Raw genomic sequence first — 23,992 nt, 5'->3', positions numbered from 1 at the left:
CCACAGCTAATTTTTTACCAAGTAATAGTCTATAGATGATGACTTGATAACCTTTTAAAAAAAACGTAAAAACTAAAAAGAAAAGAAAAGAAAAAGCAAACCAAACTCGGGTTGCCTCCCGAGAAGCGCTTCTTTTTTAGGAGTCTTGAGCTGGACTCCGTGCCTCCTACGTTGAATCATCTGAAGAGTCCACCACTAGGATCTTTTGTTCCTTGAAACGCCTCTTGTAAGCTTGAACACGTCTTTTATACGCCTTTTTCGAATTTTCCTTTTTAGTTTTGACCTCGTCTCCATCAAGCTTGCGTTTAGTCCCTTTAGTCTTCAATTTTCCATCATTTTTAAGCTCCAAAGTATCCTTCTCTTCTTTCACCACTGGACTTGTTACTTTTGAAGTAACCTCCTCTTCATCACTCGACATCTCATCATCTTCCTCGCTCACCCAAGAAGTTGGATTCGTGTAGGCAACGACTTCAACCAAAAATGGAACAGATGCTCTCGGTTTTGTTCTTTTAACTTGTTGAATTGTTTTGATTTCTTCTTCCATGAGCTTCTCTAATTCTTCAAGTTCACTTTCTTCATCAATGTTGAATACCTCTTCTTGAGCACGATTCCCTTGAAAGCCATCTTCTATCCCAAAAATTTCCTTTTCATCACCAACCCTCAAGGTGAGCTTAGACTCCCGAATATCAACAAGAGCTCCAGCAGTGTTAAGTAACGGGCGACCAAGAATAATCGGTACATTGGGATCTTCTTTCATATCCAATACCACAAAGTCTATTGGAAAAATGAATTTCCCAATTTTTACTAAAATATCTTCCACAATGCCCCGGGGTTGTGTCACTGAATGGTTCGCCATGTGAATAGTCATCTTTGTAGTCTTCAACTTCTGAATATTTAATTTTTGATAAAACGAATAAGGCATCAAATTTATGCTAGCCCCAGAATCGGCTAAAGCATAAATCTTCATATTATTCCCAAACTCACATGGGAGAGTGAGTCATCCAGGATCCCCCATTTTCTTCGGTATTTCTCCCAACACAACTTTTGAGCTTTGCTCACTTAGAATCACCTTAGAATTCTCCTTTAATTGCTGACGAGTGTCTAACAAGTCTTGTAGGAACTTAGCATATTCTAGAATTTTTGCAAGCGAATCAATAAAAGGAGTATTGATAGGAATACCCTTTAATTGTTTGATAAACTCCAGATGTTCTCTTTCCAGTGGACTGAGATTAGCTCTAGACGGGAATGGCAAAGGCGGTTTATAAGTCGAGACGGTTTCTGGAATTTTCTGATCAGACCAAGGCCACGACGTGGACATATGATTCCCACGACGTGGTTTCTGTACTTCAACTACATTTTTGTTCTCGAATTTTAGCTTCTTCGGGTTTGGATCGGGGTGCTGGGGCTCCACTTCCAAGGCCTCTAGGAACTCAGAAATCGGCTCTTCTTCAATATCTATGGCCATTACGTGAGATTGGGTTTTATTTTCAGGATTTTTCGGGAATATTTTCTCATTAACCAAAGTGGTAAGTTGACCAAGTTGTACTTCAAGGTTATTAATGGAGGCTTGCTGATTCTTTATTAATGCTTGCTGATCTATCATTATTGCGTGATGATCTTCATTATATTTCTTTGTTCTTCCATTGCAGCGTCAGTAGCATCATGTATTTTTTCTGAAGCTTCCATGAATTTCATCAACATGGTCTAGCCTAAGGAATCGATATGAACAACAACTGACGAAGCTGCTTCGGAAATTCCCTGGCAGCAAACGAGGATCAATAAAGACATCAATTGAGGGGAATGGAATAAGTTTCACCACGAACCTTCGTTCGTAAAAGAAAGAACCACAAGACAGTTAAGTCAGAGGTAGTTATCTAGATAACAATGCCTAGGCGTGGTTCGAATATCGTGAGGTATTATACCCCCAGACTCTCCCTATCCAACATCGAACTTTGCCTAGCAGTGGCTTGAATACATGAGGTATTTCACCCCCAGATGCACCCTATCCAACAATATAACACCAGACATACCTAGCAGTGGTCTATTACCGACACACTTTATTAGGCAGTCTACGAAGTTCCCTTAATTACTTCGTGAAAGAAAACGCTGACATATGAAGCTCGGTCAATCACTTCATAAAAGAAACGTTGACTCCAAAGCTCCCTCAAAATAAAAGTATGGGGAAATACAAAAAGAGTACTCCCGTACGCTCCCGTAACCGACACACAAAATTGTCAAAAGACATTGTACATTATAGTACTTCTGGCACATTATAGTACTTTGGTATGTGAAAGACTCGTAACCGAGAACATAATAGTACCCTGGCACAAGCAGCACCCCAGACACAGAGCTTTGAAAAGGACTTCGTACATAAAATGTACTTCTGTACGTAGGACGTACTCCACCGATCATCAATCTCACCCCACACGTACTCTTAATAAGAGACTACCCAAAGTCCAATCTTAATTGAACTAAACATCCCATTTAAGTCTTAACCCATCACTAGGCAAACCTACAATACTTATAATCAATTTCTGATACTATCTCCGTTTAAGCAATGCCAACTAGTGTATACTTAACACAAGGTTTTAAGTAATAATATCATATATACACATCTTAACACATATTGAACCATAACTGATTCGCACGTTGTATATCATCAAATATATCTAACACGTATTTCGGACAATAAAAAATACTTCACATACATATATATTTAATACTTTAATCAATACTTGTATTTAAATCATGTCCATGAAAGGGACTATGCACATGATACCATATCGAATGAACACATAATTCAAAAATACATAATCCATACTCCCGGATCTAAAATTTACCTCCTTACCTAATCCATATTATCGGATCTAAAACTAACCTCTTGATCTAATCCATACTCTCGGATCTAAAACTAACCTCTTGATCTGATCCATACACCTAGATCTAAAACAAGTTTATCTCTTTATCCTTTTATCTCGTGGTCCAACCCATCTTTTATTACCTACCAACAACCTCATCTACCCATGTTCTACCCGACATATTTGTAGATACAAAATACATATACAGTTTAACTCATTTAAACTTATATAATCCATCCATACGTCAATCAATATTGTTACCTTTGCATCACGCTGAGCAAAGGGGTACATTCATGAGAGATCATGCTAATCAGATAGAACATATAAATTATAATAGGTATAATTTATGAAACAAACGAGAAATCTATTTTTACTAGATAAGTATACAAGGTTTAAACTACTTTGTTAAGAAAATGATATAATTCAATCTTTACTTAAAACTAGATAAACCAAAAATGTGAGATACTACTTCACGGCATAGCAATATACTTGTTATGTCGCGTTTTGTAACCAGAGTCTCCTGGAGGGAGAGCGGACATTGTGTGTATAGATCTATACGGGACTGACAATCCCACACCTCACTGCTAGCTACAGTGGGACCTGTCGGTCTACGGGTGACAAATGTCACATCAGTTTCGACGCTAGAAGGTCGTCGTGTTTATAGTAGTCAATCAGCATGGTTACAACCTAATCACATTTTAACCCTAATTAACTAGTTTAACAATAGGGTAGTTATTACACCACTAGTGTATTGTTAAGAAATACTACTGCACCAATCATTTTCCACAAACAAAACAGAAAACATTCTTCTTATAATTTTATGGTGAGTTAAAATTATGTCATACTATGTTATAAGTACAATAACACTTAAACGAGACGGTTTTATGAGATTAAAACTACTTTTCAGTTGTAAAGCAGAAAATATAGGATTTTCTGGAACGTAATCAATCACTTTCTTAAAACTAAAGCAACCATAGATGAAACTAATACTTATGAACTCACCAACTTAAATGTTGATCCTCTCTTTCAAAATAATTTGTATTCTATGGGTTATGGACCGGGTCAAGGATCCGGGTATAACACTCCTAAAGCTTTTGGAGAAGACAACCTAGTACCGTGCTGCGTCTTTTGTCTTTTACTGTACCTACTTTTGATGTCAAATATCTAATGTTTGAGCACTTATGTAAAAACTTATACATTATTAATGCAATGGTTGTTGTACTTTGATTACTATAATGCATGTGTTGTGATACTTGACGTGAAGTCACCCGTCCCCGGACGTTTCCGTCGTTCTGGTTTGGGGGTGTGATAAAAGATCATGGGACTGGGCTGCAACAGGTCTCACGTCGTGACACCTTATGTCTCACGTCGTGAGGATGGTTCCAAAACGCGCCTCTTGTGTTTTGCTTGTCACGTCGTGATCACCTTATGGTTACATCGTGACACTCGATTTTCTCCAAAAGTCAAGCTGTTGACTCCTTAAAACCCTAAATCGATCCATCCTGAAAAAAGCGGGTGTTACACTTAAAGTTCTTAACTTTTAGGGGTTCTCATTTGATCTTTAACATATATATAGAAAAATAAGAAAATACGGTTGAAGCGACGTTCGAACCGGTTCCACTAAAAGACCGATTTTTAAAACATTAGTAAATGGAGAATATGATGGATATATTGGAGGGAAGGTGGCATGGAGAGATAACGGTAGTGTAGGGTACATGTAGCGGTAATCGACAAATGGTAAAACGTAGAAAGCGAAGAAGAAAACTAGTGTCCGAAGCAAATACCAATAGGAGGTAGGAGAAGTTTCCTAGTATGTAACTTCTAAATGATGTCTCTTGATAGCAATTCCAAAGATACCAGGTAGATTTCGATGTGAGACAAAATAGATGAATCTGCTGGTATGGATGCCATCCGACTTCTATAGACTTAAATTTGAGACAAAATAGATGTTTATGCTGGTATGGATGCCATCAGACTTCTATAGTGAACACCACCTCAATATTTATTTTTGTTTACATGCCAGAAGCCAACAAGGTTCTATAGTGAATACCACTTTAATATTTTTGTTTATGAGTGACAACTCATAACCCCCTCCCATTTCAAATGGAGATTTCTTATATAATAGTGTAATATTTATAAAATATTAACACGGAAATAAATTTAAAATATAATTAATGAATCATAAAACCTTCCCTTGAAAAACACTAGCCACCGTTGGCTTGCCCCATTTTATCATAGGTTTCTATAGTAGAAATCCCTATACGACCGTCTTTGCCTTTGAATAAACACTAATTCATCGATACGACGCCTCCGCGTCGTTGAAATCGTTGTCTGGATATGGCATCGTTGAAAGACCTTGGCAAGCTCGTGAATGGATTTTCCCTGGTCGCCAAGGAGGCCATGAGACGGGGTATCGATAAGCCAGACTTGCAATCCCTAATCCGGCGAGCCATCTTATCAGCCACCGACATATCCGGTCTCACTAAAGGCGAGGTTCGCAATTTCGTGATCACCAAAGCCATTGGTGATACGGACGGTATCAAACAAGACAGCAGGGTTGTCTATTTTGGGGAGGAGGTAGCACCCTCGTATACATCGGTAGCTTCTTCGTCCGATAATGCACTGTGGCGTACAACTTCTGACCAAAACACCCCCAAAGAAGCGAATTTTGATTCTCAGAGACATTTCCCTTCTCCTACCCTTATATATGACAATGGAAATGTCCACGCGGATGCTCGTATAAACCATCCAAAAAATGCAAAGAGGGAAGGTGATGTCGAATCGGGGTCCCTTCAGACTATGATCATTACTCCTCCGGCTACTTTGGAGAACAATGCTGCTGCAATTGGAGAAGGAAAGGCTGTTCCTTTGACCAATTCCCCGCCTAAAGCACCACCACTAATAAATAAACAGAGGCGGCGCAAGGAGAGGAGGGTTCCTTCCACCCCCTTCTCGAGAGCGCTTGGGTGAGTTACTTTATCTATGTATAATATCTCTTGCTACCAGCTATTTTTTTTTCCAATATCATCACAGCGAACATAGACATTAGCATAATTTGGATTGCGCTGTTCTATTGCTTAGTATTTCCTCTCATATTGTTGACCACTTCCATGGAATGCTCTATTGTTTAATAGAACATCTATATAACTTGTCAGTTTTTTTAATGAACTTCTGGTTGTACAACAAATGGTTTAGAACTTCTTTTTGAGCCTTTAAGTAACTGCTCTACCTTTATTACACTGAATATAGAGCAATAATTTTTCTACTTATTTGTACGCCTCCTTTTAATGTTTTGTACCTTTTCAATGACATGTTGTATATGTTTTGGAATCGAGGGGAACAAGATGCAACTTACAAGTCCGGTCTGATATGCATTGCATGCCTATATTTATTACTTTTTTAGCAAATTGCTGCCTTGATTGCTAACTTATGTTGTTAAGGTTTGCTGGACTAGGAGCTGGGCTTGCCTGGGGAACTGTACAGGAATCTGCTAAGAGACTCGTCTTTGGTACAACTAAATCAGAAAACAAGCAGTCTGCCCTTTCGCCTTTTTTATCCGAAAAAAATGCAGAACGGCTGGCTCTGGCTCTATGTAGGATGCGAGGGGCAGCACTCAAACTAGGACAGATGTTGAGCATCCAAGATGAATCCCTTGTTCCTGCTCCGGTAATTTCTTCTTCTTCTTCTTCTTCTTCTTCTTCTTCTACTCCTCTCTCTCTCTCTCTATATATATATATATATATATATATATATATATATATATATATATATATCGATTTATGGTTAGCAAGATGTTTGTGTTATCATGCATGACAAGTAATTATATGTCTTAGAACCCTCAATAAGTTTTATTTTGAAAACACACACAATAAAGAAAGACAAATGTTCCAACTTTCGAGGGAGAGGTAGGTGCTCAATTTAATTTAGGCTATTATATTAAATGAAGCATAATTTCTACCTTCTCCTAGCACAATATTTGTAGCCTATTTCTAATATGGTAATGTTATGTTCCTGGCTTTACTACGAGTTGTATACAATTGCTATATCTCTATATCACTAGTTGGTGAGTGGCCAATTTGGATAGCTACCGCTAATGCTTCTATGCCATCTACTTGTTTATCTGTCCTTATCAATCAAATGAACGAACGTTAAACAACTCATACCAATTCCTTTTATCCTCTCCCATTTTATAAAAGGGTTAATGTTGTTTTAAATCAAACAACAACCCAAAATGTCTACTTTAGTCCCTCACAATTCCTTTTATAGTGAAAGTTTGACTGAACCGGTTTGACCTGTTAAAATTGCTAAAATTGCTGAGTTGTCACATTTTGCTAATGTGTTTTTTGATTTATTTTCACCTTATAATTTACGCAGATGTGGCTTTTTAGTTTTAGTTTTATATTTTTCTGTCATAATAATTATTGTTCATATTTCTTTCCATACACACCTGAAATGATAAAACCCTCAAAATGTACACGTGGGGTCCATGTGAGCGAACATTCTGCCAAATCAGCATGCGACATGTTTAATGTTTTGTTCTGCATAAATGGAACTAGAAACCATAGTTGAGGGACTTTAACAAATCTTTTTTTGTAATGGACTAAAATGGATATTCAGATTGATAGGTTTAAAACAAGATTAACCATTTATTAAATCCTCAACTCTCTTTTAGTGCCTGTTTAGATTGTTTTCAACTTCATGATCGTTTCAAAGTAGAGTAGAAGCTAATGTAAAAGTGTCATTTTCTAATTCAGGATTAGGAAAAACAATAGCAAAAAATGAAAAAAAAACATAACATTACCCATTGAAGATCAACCTTCGTAGGAAGGATTATTGTAGCAAAAAGTGCAACCGTGAGCAAATGTACGATGGAAAAAGATTTCATTTTTGAAACAAATGATTTCCTTGTTTTAATCTCATTTGAGCATTTTATTGAACACCTAAAATGCTTTATGTAGATAAAAACATAAAAATACCAAGTGGAGAAAGATTATAAGTTAGGTGATATTTCTTTTTTACTTGATGGGCTTAATGAGTCAAGCACTCAATATCTACATCTATACATGGTTGGTTTTTTTTTACTTAATCTATTAAGAGTGGCTTAACGGGTTATGCCAGGAAGTGTGGCTTAATTCATACCGACACAAATCCTTACATATTTTAGAGGTGAAAAAGGAAACCTACCACCTCGCCCCTTCAGGATAAGGATTGCTCCCCTATACTTACATCTACTCCTTCATCATTCGACTCTCCACTGAAATTGCACCAAAGAGTTTGGTCGGGCTCGTTTAAGTTATACGAGGCTCGAGCTCGGATCGATTCAGGCTTTCTTGTATTGAGTTTGGATCGAGCTCGTAAATAATTATACAAGCTCGGCTTGGACTCAAACTCGACTCGTTTTTTGTCTAACGTGCCTAAATAAGCTAAAGCTCGGCTTAAGCTCGTTAAGAAGCTCGTTTGTTAATACCCTAAATCCCTAATTCCCCAAATATGTTTTTATTTTAATATATAAAAATAATAACAAATTATATTATATATAGGCTCGTTTAGGCCCGCGAGCCTAATCGAGCTTAGTGACATAAGCTCAAACTCGTTTAATAAACAAGCTTAATATTAAGCTTGAGCTCGGCTCGGGCTCGTTTAAAATCGGTTTCGAGTCGAGCTTTTAACAAGCCGATCCCGTATAGCTCATGAGTAGCTTGGCTCGTTTGTACCCCTAGTTTTAAGTGGGTTGATATGTAACACTTTTTGTTCTAAAGTTGACCACCAAGTGTCTAGCCGAGCATTCAGCTAAATCTTTGACTCGGCTACCTACAAAATGTCATCGGCAAAAAGCATACACCAAAGCATACCCGACTCTGCATTACTTCTGGGTATTCCAACAGGTCTCGACAATCACTATAAATCCATGTATCTTCTTCCCTTATTCTCTAATCCATGTAGTTTTCTTCCCTCGTTCTCTATATTCTTTTGCTTTCATTATTCTGAAGTCTTTTCTTGTCATCCCTTCTTCTCATTCCACTTCCCTTCTTCCCATTCCACTGATACTATGGACACCAACAATCCTATTGTTGACACTGAAGATCCAATGGATCCAAGCAGGAGATATGGTACAGTTGACCCAACAAATAGGCACAAGTTTATTTGCAAATTTTGTGGAACGTCAACTTCTGGAGGAGTATACCGACTAAAACAACATTTAGTCGGAGGTTTCAAAATTGTAAAAGATGCCCAAAAGTGTCCAGAGCATGTGCGGGAAGAAGTGAAGAACTATATGATCCAGAAAGAAGCAGAAAAAAATGCAAGAATGTTACACCCAAAATTTTAAAACAAATTTTTCATTTTAGCATATAAAAATCACATGTCATATTTCCCAAAAATCTCAAGTATCAACATTAATACAATTTATTATCAAAAGTTGTTTATCACAAAAACCAGGATCCTCCAATACATGTCTCCCAAGCGAGTGTGTGTACAATCAAGCCGGGGCCTTCCCGCGATCTTCTGAACTACCTGAAACACATAACACATAACACGGTAAGCATAAAGCTTAGTGAGTTCCCCAAAATACCACACACATATAATCAGCCACTCGGGCTATAACTCTACGAGACCTTCCGGTCAATGTGTCTCAGTGGGACCTTCCGGTCCCACAACTTGGGTAGACCTTCCGGTCCTACCCATGATGACCTTCCGGTCCTAACTCTGTTGACCTTCCGGTCCAATCCCTGTTGACCTTCCGGTCCAAACCATACAAACATATACATATCACATAGAACATATATCACATAACACTTATAAGCACATAAGACCTTCCGGTCACACATAGTTACCACTCTAGGTAAGGTATAGTGAGAAGACTCACCTCGTAAGCTAATGAATGAAAATCTCGTACTCGGGATCTCGAGCTCTACCCACCGGTCTAGCCTCCGCCTAACACATAATAATTATCCCTAATTAATATTGGCCCTCAAGAAGCTAGACTGTCCTTCTACAACTCACTGTAGGGTAAAAGACCATTTTACCCCTCCAAGGCTTACAAGTCCCAATCTTGACCAAACCCTAAAAGTCAACAAAAGCCAACAGCAGGGAGTACGCTGCGCGTTCCACCTCCCTACGCTGGGCGTACTCGGCTGCTATACAGAATCGAGGGTGCTCGACCCCTACGCTGCGCGTACTAGGGTTACGCCCAGCGTACGCCCTAGTTGCACTCTTCTCACATTTTTGGTCTTAATCAGTTAAGACATAAGCTTATATCTCAGATCTGGACCCTCTAATGTCTCTTAATTCATAAAGTCAGTGACTTTACGCCTTTGCATGGCTGTAAAGGTCACCAACACTCAAAACACCCATCCCCTTTCCTTATTAAGTTCTTAACTCATGCATGACTCATTCTTAACGTCCAAGATTGGATTTTTATGGCTCTATATCATCATATACACTGAAAAGGGGTAGATCAAGGTCTATGGAGTTCCTTTACTCATAAAGTCTCCACCTTTGGGACTAAAAACCCCAAATACTCCAAAAAGAAGAACCAAGACAAAGAATCAGAAAGAATGGAGCTTTATACCTTTTTGTGAAGCTTCTCACGTAGCAAAGCTCAGATCCAAACTTCTGGGGCTCTCACTCCTTCTCCAAGCTCTTTCTTCACCTCAAGAACACAAAGATACACTCACAAGCTCCTAGATGCACTCTCCAGCTACAAGGACGAAGATTTAGGGTTAGGAGGGTTTGGGGTCTGGGAATGGTGGCCAGAAATGAGGCCATCATGTTCTTTAAATAGGGAGCTTGCTAGCAATTAGGGTTTCATTCTGAGCCTAGTACGCCCAGCGTACTGGGTGACCTCCGCGTCAAGAACACGCTCACGAGTACGCGCAACGTACACTCACGTACGCCTAACGTACTCGATTATCACATAATCTTCTTCAAGGACTAAGTTGACAACTTAAGGAAAGATGAAGGGCCAAAGATATATATACCTGATCCCGGGATGTTACAAAGAACTACTGACCATTCAAATGTAGGGGCACTTAATGACTATGGTGAAGATGATGATGGCGTGGGACAAGGAAGTAGCAAGCCTCCACCTAAAAAACCAAGACAAAAGGGTCCTCTAGACAAGTTTTATGCCAATAAACCAGAAGACAAACTCAAAGGAAGAAAATGTGGAAAACAGCAAACAATTAACGAAGTATGTCGAAAAGACCTTAGGGACAAGGCTTGTAAGGAGATAGGTCGTTGGTTTTATGATGCAGGGCTACGTTTTAATGCAGCCTCTTATGATAGCTTTCATATTGCAATGGAATCTGTTGCACAATTTGGCCCGGGATTCATACCTCCAAGCATATATGAGCTTAGAGTTCCTCTACCTAAAAATGAAGTGGAATCCACCCAAAAAGTGTTGAAAGATTACAAGCAAGAATGGGCAGTAAAAGGTTGCTCGATTCTATCAGATCGATGGTGTGATTCAACCGTTTAGAAAGATATTGTGAACTTTTTAGTGAATTCTCCTAAAGGTTCAGTCTTTTAAAGTCCTTGGATATCTCAGAAATCAAAAAAGATGCAAACACATTGTTTAAAATGCTCGATGATATGGTGGAAGAGATAGGAGAGGAGAATGTAGTGCAAGTGGTGACATACAATGCATCTAACTATGTTAAAACTGGTAAGTTACTAAGTCTTAGTAAATTTTTTACTCGTTAGTTACTGTTTTGAGTACACTTGTCTTATTCTTTCATATTTCTCTTAAAACTCTTTTAAGATCAATGTTAGAGGCAACAAGACCACATTTATACCGGACTCCTTGTGCTGCTCACTGTATCGATCTGATGTTGGAAGATATTGGAAAGATCCCAAAGGTGTGGAATACTTTGAAGGGAGCTATGTTCTGCAATGGTTATATTTATAACCATGTTGGCATTGTCAACATGATGAGGAGATTTACAAATCAGAGAAACCTACATAGGCCTGCAATCACGAGATTTGCAACATCATTCATTACTCTCTCCCAAATGCATAAACAAAAAAATATTTTACGGAAGATGATCACGTCTCCAGAGTGGAACAATATCAAGTGGTCAAAAGTTGCTGCGGAGAAGAGACTAACATCAACTTTTTTGCAAGAAAGGTTTTGGAGAAATATAGTCTATGCTTTAAAGTTGACTGGACCTCTTGTTAAGGTTCTTAGAATGGTAGATGGAGACAAAAAGCCAGCCATGCGATACATCTATGAGTCCATGGATAGGGCTAAAGAGACTATTGCTGCTAGTTTTTTTGCATAAAGAACATTATAAAAAAGCTTTTGAGTATATTAATGCAAGGTGGTATTGCCAACTCCATAGACCCTTACATGCAGCTGGATTTTTCTTAAATCCATAATTGTTTTACAAAAATCCCAAGAATGTAATGTGTGCTGAGGTTATGAATGGATTGTATGCAACCATTCAAAGGTTGGTACCTGATTTGAGCACTCAAGATAAGATTGGGGAACAACTAGACTTGTATCAAAATGCCCATGGTCTTTTTGGCAATCCGATGGCCATAAGACAAAGAGACAAAAGAGCTCCAGGTAAAAAAAAAACAGTGGATTGGTCCCTGATTTTGTTACCTGATTTTTTTTTCCTGTTAACAGCTGATTTTTTTTTTTTTTTTTTCTGTTAACAGCTGACTGGTGGTCTGCATATGGAGCGTCGACACCGGAGTTACAGAAATTTGCTATCCGAGTTCTTAGCTTAACCTGTAGTGCTACGGGTTGCGAGAGGAACCAAAGTGTCTTTCAACAACTTCATTCAAAAAAAGGAACAAATTAGCACAAAGTAGATTAAATGACATGGTGTATATAGGGATGTCAACGGATGCAAACGGGAGCGGAAATAGCTGCCCCCGCTCCCGCTCCCGAAATCAGTTGTTGCCCCCGCCCCCGGTCCCGCCCCCGGATCCCCCGTTTACATAGCCCCCGGTCCCGCCCCCGGTTACATCCATCGCCCCCGGTCCCGCCCCCGTTCCTCCGGTTCCCTCGGTTTATAGGCTTAAAAATCGATTTTTTTTGCTAAAAAACTGCTTTGTTTTAGGCTAAAAAAGCTATTTTTAATAACTTTAAAAGCATAAAACCTAATCTTTTAGAAACTAAAAAATTAAAAATCCAACATTATGAATCCAACATTACAAAACGACAATTCCAACAATCTTACAAATATAAAATACGACAAATCCAACATTACAAATATAAAATACTTACATGTCCAAAAATATATTATCAATTCGCTAAACCTACACTAAACCTAAAATTAGAAAATCTATTTTGTATATGTATTTTATATTAAATATATATTTTTTACATAAATGTTCAACCGGGGCCCCCGCGGGAGTACGGGACGGAAATACCGACTCCCGACCCCGGTCCCGAAAATAAACGGGGTTTAATTCTGCCCCCGCCCCCGCTCCCGCTCCCGGTTTTTTAAAAAATTTAGTCCCGTACGGTATCGGGGTCCTGCGGGAGCGAGGTCCCACGAGGGTTTTTGACATCCCTAGGTGTATATCAAGTTTAATCGTGCTTTGCAAAAAAGATATCAAAGAAAGGACACCACAGATCCTATTCTTTTGAAAGAAATAGATGAAAGTAACGAGTGGTTGATGGGCCATATGGATGAGGAAAATGTTGAGGAGGATGACTTTGTGTTTGATGGAAATGATTTAACTTGGTCTGTTGTTGATAAAGCTTCTGGGGCATCTGAGCCTAATTATTCTACTAGGAGGTCATCTACACCAAGTTCAACTTCATTAAGAGATAAAGGAAATGGTGTTGCTGAAACCTCAAATTGTAAAAGGGCTTCTAGGGGATTTAGCTTGATTGATGAAGAGATAGAAGAAGATAATGGAGTTTCTGAAGATGATGGGGAGGAGTAGGTACTTGGGATTGATGTTGATGACGATGATGCTGATGAGTTTTAGGCATTTTGGTTATTTATGATTTCTGTTATGTTCTATATTTGTCTTTGAATTATGACATTGGTGTTTTTGCTTCTTAACTTGGTTATTAAGTTGTTTTGTCTAGGAGTTATGGTTCTAAAATACTTTAACTTTTTTTGAAAATATAAGCGCCTTGCGTACGTGAATCCCTTGATTCGAAGCGCCTCAAAAAATGAGGCTCTCGGATGGCTAATCGCCTCGGAGCGCTTCACGCCTTTTAAAACCTAGCTTTAGTTACCATAGCTTTAGGCATCACCTTTGTTCTTATATATTGGGATCATTGTAGTGGCTCTCCACTCCTTATATATTGGGATCATTGTAGTTCTTATATATTGGGATCATGTTGAATAATGTTTTGATCCACACAAGTTCTTCCTCTCCAAGGGTTTGATTTGGACCAACAACTTTGTTCCTCCTCATCTTCCTCAAAGCCATCATTACTTCTTCGCTACTAATCCTTAAGTAAGAGCCCTTTATGGCGGTCTAAAACCTATCTAAAACATCATCTCTATTCCTATCTATCACAGTGAAGAAACTCTCATTATATAAAATTATAAATAATGAAAGTAGCTACCCCATTTCCTCAAAATATCTTTATCATTTACTAGAGCTTGGCCGTTGTCGTCCTTAATATATCTAACGTTCCATAAGTCCCTCTGTATTCTTTTAGTTTTAGCCGGCTTGTAGATTCCTTGCTCCCCTTATTTTGTGTCCAATCTCTTATATACCTCCTCGTAAGCCATGACCTTAGCTATAGACACGACCCTCTTTGCCTCACGATTGGCCTCCTCGTACCTATCTTTCGCCCTGCCTATATCTTTGTCCCGGATAGCCTCTGAAAACTCCTTATAGTGAGCATGTTTTACCCTAACCTTTGCTTGTACCTCCTTGCTTCACCACCACGATTCTCTATGATCCTTAACCTTCCCTCTCGACATCCCATAGTGTCTTTAACTACCACTTTGATCGTATTGGCTATACTATTCCATAACATATATGCAGTCCTCGCATGATCAGACGATGCGTGTACGGAGGGGGTGGTTTTTTATTGGGTTTTCTGATTTTATGAACGTAACGGAAAATAAGAACAACGATAAGAAAGCAAGAACAATGGTGGGGAAAGGTATGAGGGTATGTGGTGTCGTATGGTGGTAAGGGGAGGGTTATGCGGTTGTATGTTTAATGGTGGAGAAAGTTTGACAGAAGCAGGAGTTGGGTTTGTCCCAACAGCTGTTTAGATGGAGGTGACAAGGATGGGAATTTGTGGGTTTAGTACGGGCACGACAAGAGGTTTATGGGGTTTAGTTTTAGAAAAATATGGTTGTCGTTAGGGCTAGGCTGGCTGGGATATTGAAGGTGTCTGGTGCTACGGTTTGCACTTAGGAGAGTGTACTGCGATTTGCACTTAGGAGAGTGTAAGGAGTGTGGGAAACTTACATGGCTTCTGCAATTAACTTACCTGTGTGCTGCACTAGTCGGAAAATGAAGTCGGTGTTGTTTATGCTGCTGGTGATGTCTTCTCCGGTGATGTGTCGGAAATTGTAATGGATACATGCACAAAAATAAAGAGGAAGGCAATGTACACTACCGAAGAAGAGAGGGAGAGAGAGATAGTGTGTGTGTGTGTATATATATATATATATATAGGTTCAAATGTTTCACATCTATTGTGTGCTAGAATGCACCGATAAGAATTTAGTAAAAATTATATGTATATTAAATGATATCCATACTTATAATTCATTTTTATGGAAACTAATTAAATTCGTCATTAATGTCAACAATAATATTCTTTCGGAATGAATTCGTATCTAGAAGAATGAGAGTGTATTCTAGCAGAATGTGATTGTATTCTAGTAGAATACATCTCGTTCTTCATATTCCATTCAACTTTATTGTATTTTAAGTGAGGGAGTCCTGAAACAAACAACGAACCCATACATAAATCACTTATAATTTATTTTTATCGAAACTAATTAAATTCGTCATTAATGTCAACAATAATATTTTTTCAGAATGAATTCGTATCTAGAAGAATGAGAGTGTATTCTAATAGAATACACTCTCGTTCTTCATATTCCATGCAACTTTATTGTATTTTAAGTGAGTGAGTCCTGAAACAAACAACGAACCCATACATAAAAACCTAGGTATGAATTCATTCTGAAAGAAGGATATTGCTAACATTAATGACGAATTTAATTAGTTTTCATAAAAAGAGAAATATAATTATGGATATTATTTAATATACATACAATTATGGAAATCATTTAATATCTATCTTTATTTAATTAAATAATTATTTAATTTTACTAAATTTCTATTGGTGCATTCTACCACACAATAAATGTAAGAAACACATTAACCTTGCCCTATATATATATATATATATATATATATATATATATATATATATATATATATATATATAATTGTTGGTTCGGTAATATCATGGCATGTAAACTTTTATACTATTACCGTACAATGATTACTCGATTGGTATGCTACTGTCAACAAAACATGTTGGCTACCAAATATATTGGCTTCTAACTTCTTGGTTTGGTTGGTTTTCCATAGTACATTTTTGACGGCCCTAGAAAGAATGCATTAATTATTAATTTTCGCATTAAATTTGATTAAATGTTTATGCTAAATGTTAAAACCATAACTACTCAGGTAAGTTTAAAGCTTATGTATTCGTATTCATGTATGTATCTCAGCAAAGGAGTAGGAACCACATGAAGTAGTTACTATTTTTAACATATCTTTTGGATGTGTTATAAGTTGTTGAGATAGTATTGTACGTATTTCCTTTTATGAAATTTTGTTGTAATAAACCTTGATGAAATAAAAGGCATTTAAGTCATGGAAATCTCTGAGTTTGTATACAAACTGAAACATACTAAGAATCACAACTTTGAACAATAAACCCTTTAACTTTTGAGATTTTGTGGATTAGGCCAATCAACAACTACTTTTATTTTGCTTGGATATGTGGATATTCTGTTTTGAGTGATAATATGCCCCAAGTACTCGATTTGAGTTACTCCAAATGCATACTTGGTCAGCTTAGCAAATAAAGAATGATGATGTTAAGCTTAAAGACAACAGTGAGGTGTTTCAAGTGTGTAAGCCAAGTGGGGCTATATATATGAGGATGTCATTAAAAAAGACTAACATGAACTTCCTTAAGTAAGGCTTGAAAACACTATTCATCAGACTTTAGAAAGTGGAGGGTGCATTAGCAAGACCAAAAGGCAAGAAATTTATTCTGTCCATAATGAGTTCTAAAGGCTGCTTTACGAATATCTTTAGATTCCATTAGTAAGATAAACATGCATTACACTCATGAATCAGAAACCTTCTGACCTGAATGAGAAAACCTAAAAAACTTGAGTCTGGCATGAAAACCCAAAAGCGGTGGCATGAGAACCCAACAAATCGACCATCTAAAGACGACCATGCAGGCTGATGTTGATGAATGACATCCCAAAATTAAATTCGTACGGAACTGAGTCATTAACCGAAGACGACTAGCCAAGATCAATCGATTGAAGAACCGTTGACTACTCCACCCAAATTAAGTATTATGACTATACACACACATTTTATATCTGTTAGACACAAATTTTTATGTAAATTAGATGTAATTTGTATATATATTTATATATTTTTTAATATGTACAAACTGGTAGTATTTGTGGTATTTTTTAACTACGTGTAATTCTTGTTCCAGAACATGCAAATCTTATTTGTGCTTGGTTTATGGTTCTGAATCTTTGATGTATTATTCCTTGTAGATCTTGGCTGCTTTGGATATTGTCCGTCAGGGTGCTGATATTATGCCAAGAAGTCAGCTTAATCAAGTTTTGGAATCTGAATTAGGCCCCAATTGGTCGTCCAAGTTGAAAAGCTTTGATTATGAACCCCTTGCTGCTGCAAGCATAGGGCAGGTGAGTGGGAGTCAAAGTTGATTGATTTGCTTAGAGTGCATTTGGTTGTGGAAAATTGTTTTCATTTTTCTAGAAAATGTTTTCAGAAAACAGAGTTGAATTTTCGTTTTTAGTTTTCAATGAAAATTTTAGAAAATGCATTTGGTTGAAACCGGTGGAGTTTTCATTTTCTGTTTTAGAAATTTAGAAAACTTTGGAAAGCTGTAAAAATCACTTTTCTAATTTACATACAATTTGGAAAACAGAAAGTTTTCATTTTCTTGGAAATTATTTGAAAATTGAATCAACCAAACACGTTTACAAAATTTTCATGGAAAACTTGAAAATTTTCCACAACCAAACGCACTCTTGATGTTTTGGTTCCTTTTAGTTGTCGATTTTGCTGCTTGTTCTATTGGGGTCCTTAATCAACTTTCAAAACTGAGAGTCCCTTAATGCTACGTAGCTAAGATATTGTTGTTTATAAGTTTGTTCTTATCTGTGTTATGAGATCTTAACTTGTATGGGTGGCTTGATGATCCCACATTTAGTTTTATATCAGTAGACATATGTTTTCTGCAATTTTTTTTTGAGAATCCTCTTCACTTCAAATCAAATAACCTACATATAATTATTTCTTTTTGATAGTATAATTAGATCATTGAGTTTTCACATTGCAAGTTCTGGACCTGCATTTGTAATTGTTAGAATGCATATATAGTATAGGGTTTTATCTATTCCTAATGTTGCTTTTCCTAGTTTCCTATTTTGGTATTTGGTTTGTACATAATTGAGGCTTCTCCTCCTTATAAAATATAAGTCATGGTAATATGAGTGTTTGAGTATTTCACATGGTATCATAGCTAGGTTAGTAAGCATTAAAGGTTGGACCATTGTGAGTACAGTACAAGCATTAGAGGTTGTACCCTAAGAGTACAACCTATCACAACTGTTGTCAAGAAAGCCTTGTTCCGAAGTGAATCTGATCTCACCGTCACCACCAGTCTTCGCCCACCCCGATTAATAAACCCTGAAAACACGGAGCTGTTCCGACCACGGACCACCGCACAACCGCCACATGCCGCCGCTCTCCACTGTCTGTCCGCCACTCATGAAAGCACGTGAACCCTCTTCCCGGTGCCGTTTTTTTTGGATTCTAACTTCAACTACGGTTCGTATTTCACTGTTCAAGCTATATTTGGGTTCGTATTTCATTGATTCAATGAGACAATGATGATTTATTGGTATATATACTATACATGTCCTTGACTCGACAACAGATTTTCCCATACCATCTAACTCTGAGCCGTCACCAAAGCATGCAAGACCATTAATGATTCATGTATATAGTAGGCAATATCGACAAATGATGCCTCTGATACAACAATCAATGAGGCCCCAACTTCCCATACATAATTTTTGGATCTTGATATTCCTATAGCTTTTCGGAAATGTTAGCGTTCATGTACTTACCTTGTTGCTTCATATGTTTCTTATGATAAGCTCTCTACATCTTTCCCGTTTATTGGTTGCAACATTAGACTCGATATCGATCACGAAAACTGTTTGTGAGGCTTTAACCCATCCTGGCGTGTTGCTATGGTTGACGAAATGTATATCCTTGATCAAAATACCATGCAGAGTTTGGTCGAGTTGCCTGTTAATAAAAGGGTTTACTATAAAAGTTAATCCATATTGATCGGTGGCTCGTTTAAAGGAAATACTAGTTTGTAAGTCGGTTTATGTCATCTCCAAGGACTTCTCATTGGGACGTGGTTATTCACATTCTGAAGTACCTAAAGGGTGCACCTGGTCGTGGTATGTTATATCAAAATCATGGTAATCACGTCATTGAAGGGTTTATAGATGCCGACTATAATGGGGACCCTAGAAACAGGCTATCCACCACAGGCTCTTGCGTGTTCGTTAGAGGAAACCTGGTTTCATGGAAAATTAAGAAACAAAATGTTTCCCGGTCAAGTGTAAAATTTGAATACAACTATGGCCCAGACCACTTGTGAGCTGATATGGTTACGTAAACCTGCTAGGTGAGATTGGGTTTGCTCAATCTAAACCGATGAACCTATGTTGTGATAATGAGGCGACCATTCACATTTCAAATAATCCTATCTTCCATGAAAGAAGTAAACACATCGAAGTCAGCTGGCAGATGTCTTCACGAAAGTGTTGCCCGGTTCTCGAATCTCTACCATTTTTAACAAGCTAGGCATGATTAACATCTATACTCCATCTTGAGGGGGAGTATTAGAATGTATATATAGTATAGGGTTTTATCTATTCATAATGTTGTTTTTCCTAGTTTCCTATTTTGGTATTTGATTTTTAGTTTTGTACGTAAATAGAGGTTTCACCTTATGAAATATAAGCTCTAGTAATATGAGTATTTGAGTATTTCATAGTAATGAAACAATAGCTTCTTGAATGCTGAGCTCCTATGCTTGTCATTTACGTTATTCAATAACACATGCATTAATTTTTTAAATTTCTTATATTTTGTTGCTAACTGTTTTAAATGAATTCTTAGGTGCACAAAGCTGTCACCAAGGATGGTTTGCAACTTGCAATGAAAATTCAATATCCTGGTGTCTCAGATAGCATTGAGAGTGACATTGACAATGTAAAATTGCTCTTAGACTATACAAATCTGATTCCAGAGAATTTGTATCTCGATAGAGCTATGAAGGTAACTTACTAATCACAAGCTTTTGACCTATCTTGTCATCTGAGATTAGGCCATCCATTTCTTGCATTTCTTCTTCCTTACTGCCTTCACTGCTGTCCATAAACATCTCCATACACACATAAAGATAGAGCAGATAGCGAAAAAACTATAACCACCTCCTAGAGAAGTGCAAGGAGCTTTATTAGATTGAGTACTTCGTGTATGTTTTGCATCCACCTTCGAAATAGAGAGATTATGTCATCAGTATATATTTGCTTTTATGTTTTTTTACTAACAACTTTCAACCCCTAAACTTTTACTTACGTCTATGCTTCCTTGACATTCAACACACCTACCAAGTATAAATCTTTCATTAGGATCGCTCGCGTGGCATACATTCTCTTCCCTATCTCTATTGAACAAGTTATCAAATTCATTTGTGCACCTCTCTTTTTAACATCATCATTATTGTCCAAAGTATGAACTCCACGGGTTGTAAAATGTATAAATGTTATGAAGACTGAAGAAGCATAATTTATGTTGCATTTGAAACCCTTTTACAGGTGGCGAAAGAAGAGTTATCACGTGAATGCGACTACGAGTTGGAGTCTTCAAATCAGAAAACATTCCGCAGATTACTATCAAATGTACAAGGGTTTTATGTTCCATTGGTGGTAGATGAATTATCAAGTAAAAAAGTTCTGGCTACGGAACTTGTTCATGGTAAAGTCAGTATAATAATAACTATGGTTCCTGTCCCGAGGCCTTAAGTAATTTTACACTTCAATATGCTATCTCTGTTAGGAAATGAACTTGTTTTGGGTCTTAAAAGTTTATAACATATTTTTCATGCTGCAGGAATTCCTATTGATAAGGTTGCAGTTCTGGATCAAGAGACTCGTAATAATGTTGGGAAAAAGTTGCTTGAGCTTACACTGATGGAGCTATTTGTCTTCCGATTCATGCAGGCATGTTTTATATTTATTTCTTTCAATTGTGAATTAATTCCTCCTTGTGTAATTCTTTCCATGTAAAAAAGATCCTCAAAAACTTGTAGCCATCTTCAATTTAGTTCTTACTCAAATAGAGTGGTTGAAGTGGGTTATCAGATAAATCTTTTAAAATTCTTATGCTAGTTTTCTATTTTGTCTAAGCTTCCGCATTCAACTTCTCTAAAAATACATGTTGCAAAGGCAAAAGCTGTGTCACACTTTTGCCTTTTTTTAAATGGCAATATACTAGCACACCTTTATGCATTTGGTATATTAAGCTTCAGAACTGATTATTTGGACAGCTAGTCGTACCACCCCCCTTGAGTTTTTTGATGTATCTTATGCAGACTGATCCCAACTGGAGCAATTTTTTGTACGATGAGGCTACACAATCAATAAATCTCATAGACTTTGGAGCAGCTCGAAATTACCCCAAGCGTTTTGTTGATGATTACTTGAGGATGGTAGGTTTTCTTTGTTTCTGTAATTGTCATTCTGTAAGACTTTATAAGGGATTCAAACAGAAGTTTATAAAATAACTAGATAGTATTCTATGTTCAAACAGAAGTTCATAAAAATAAGAGTAATTTACAAGAATGGTCCCTAGGTTTGATTTTTGTTCCCAAACTTGTGTAAAATGACTTGTTTGCCGTTATGTTACTTTTTTATTATTTTTAAATGTGGTGGGTGTGGGTCCTACCACATTTAAAAATAATAAAAAATAACACATAAGATGATATCTGGTGTGGTGAATTGTTATTAGGTGGTTGCGTGTGCAAATTGTGACCGGGAAGGCGTAATCGAGATGTCCCAGAGGCTTGGTTTTCTGACAGGGCAGGAATCAGAGATAATGTTGGAGGCTCATGTTCAGGCAGCTTTTGTTGTAGGGTTGCCGTTTGCAGAAAATCATCCTGGGGGTTATGATTTCCGTGCTAACAACATAACTCAAAGCCTTTCAAACATTGGTGGAACCATGTTGAGACACAGATTGACACCACCACCTGATGAGGTCTATAGTCTACATCGCAAGCTTGCTGGTGCTTTCCTCGCTAGCATAAAGATTGGTGCTGTTGTACCTTGCCGGGACCTTTTGCTTCAAGTATACCAAACTTATCAGTTTGATGATTAGAGAGGTTCTTTGTTGCCTGCCCGCTTTATCTTGGTGTATTAACTAGATATGATATGATATGGCTAACTGGGTTAATAATCGTGATGCTACAGATGACAACACAACCATTTAAGATTCGATGACCAAATTGTGGCATTCTCTGCGTATTGTGGTATTGTTAACATTTTGACAAAATTGCCAAAGCTGTAGAGGTAGGTTAAGTAATCATATGATTTTCTTATGTTAAGTTATTGGTTGGATTACTCAACCTAGCTGTGTATAGTAAATAGGTACGCCGCACTCCCCATTCAATAAATTAGTGGCAAATTATATGATTTGATACTCTAGGTGGTCGCTTATACATGTATAAATACAACTGCGTGTCTGAGTTTGCTGATTCCTTTTATAGTGGGTGGCCTCAAGTTCTTTCTACCTACCATATATATATATATATATATATATATATATATATATATATATATATATATATATATATATATATATATATGCTATCATCTCATCCTAAAAGTAGGGGTGACAATGAGTTGGATCGGGTAATAAACGGATTGACCTGTTTAATTAAATAGGTTGAAAATCTCTATCCAACCCAATGCTATCATCTCATCCTAAAAGTAGGGGTGGCAATGAGTTGAATCGGGTAATAAATGGATTGGCCTGTTTAATTAAATAGGTTGAAAATCTCTATCCAACCCAATCTGTTTAAGTGACAGGTTGAGAATTCCCAATCCAACATTTTTAGTAAATGGGTTAAAAACAGATTGACCTGTTTATTGTTTTTTCAACCCTTCTTATTTATTATGGTTGATATGTTTAAGCTTTCACAAAGACTCCCCTTAAAAATCAAATAATTCAACCAATAAAATTACATACAATTTAAAAGTTATAATAATTGTTCAAGTTTACAAATTATACAACAATAATTTTATAGGCCTATAACACAAATATAAATAAGTGTTTACAATCATAAAACATTATAAATGTTTAATTTCTAAATTCTATGCAACTTGACTGTCATTTTTACTGACCATGGTTTTTGATAAATAAAAAATAATGAAAATATAATGAACAACTAAATAAATATAAATTAAAAAAATATTTAAAAGTTTTAAACAGGTTGGTCGGTTGTAAACATGTTGGGAATTTCAATCCTAACACAACCCATTTAATTAAACGGGTTGATCCATTTAATTAAATGGGTTCAAAATCTCAACCCAACCTGCTATTTATTGGGTTGGATTGGGATTGCCACCCCTACCTAAAAGCATTTACCCCGGTTCTTATTATGCTCTATTGTCTTTTGAGGATTTGTTTAAAATCCATTTCCTCTATCGAGATTTTGCTTTCCCATAGACCTCAGCCTTTTAAAACTTATATAGATGTGCTTGCTCAATCCCTGCCAATACTTATATGGTCCAAAGTTTTGTAGAGCA

General features: G+C 37.1%; 1 protein-coding gene and 1 pseudogene across 2 annotated transcripts; both read left to right on the top strand.

The window, feature by feature from the left end:
* The first annotated feature begins 5,075 nt into the window (after positions 1-5,075).
* On the top strand, positions 5,076-22,949 carry ABC1 (ABC transporter 1). 2 transcript variants are annotated; one of them, XM_079065635.1, is made up of 9 exons: positions 5,076-5,824; positions 6,299-6,524; positions 17,627-17,779; positions 20,304-20,462; positions 21,005-21,164; positions 21,300-21,409; positions 21,781-21,897; positions 22,197-22,566; positions 22,655-22,949. In XM_079065635.1, exons 1-8 carry the CDS (start codon positions 5,196-5,198, stop codon positions 22,560-22,562), a joined length of 1,920 nt encoding a protein of 639 aa, XP_078921761.1. In that variant the 5' UTR covers positions 5,076-5,195; the 3' UTR covers positions 22,563-22,566; positions 22,655-22,949. The 2 variants fall into 2 exon arrangements, with proteins under 2 accessions (XP_078921761.1, XP_078921760.1); XM_079065634.1 differs by having other exon boundaries at positions 22,197-22,949.
* LOC145128909 (uncharacterized) lies at positions 10,849-12,841 on the top strand (annotated as a pseudogene).
* Positions 22,950-23,992: the final 1,043 nt, after the last annotated feature.

The sequence above is a fragment of the Lactuca virosa genome, chromosome 8 (assembly GCF_052849685.1).
Source record: "Lactuca virosa cultivar CGN04683 chromosome 8, Lactuca_virosa_CGN04683_v6, whole genome shotgun sequence".
NCBI classification, from domain to species: domain Eukaryota; kingdom Viridiplantae; phylum Streptophyta; class Magnoliopsida; order Asterales; family Asteraceae; genus Lactuca; species Lactuca virosa.
Note: the sequence above shows the minus strand (reverse complement) of the source record. Positions and strands in the feature narration are given on the sequence as shown.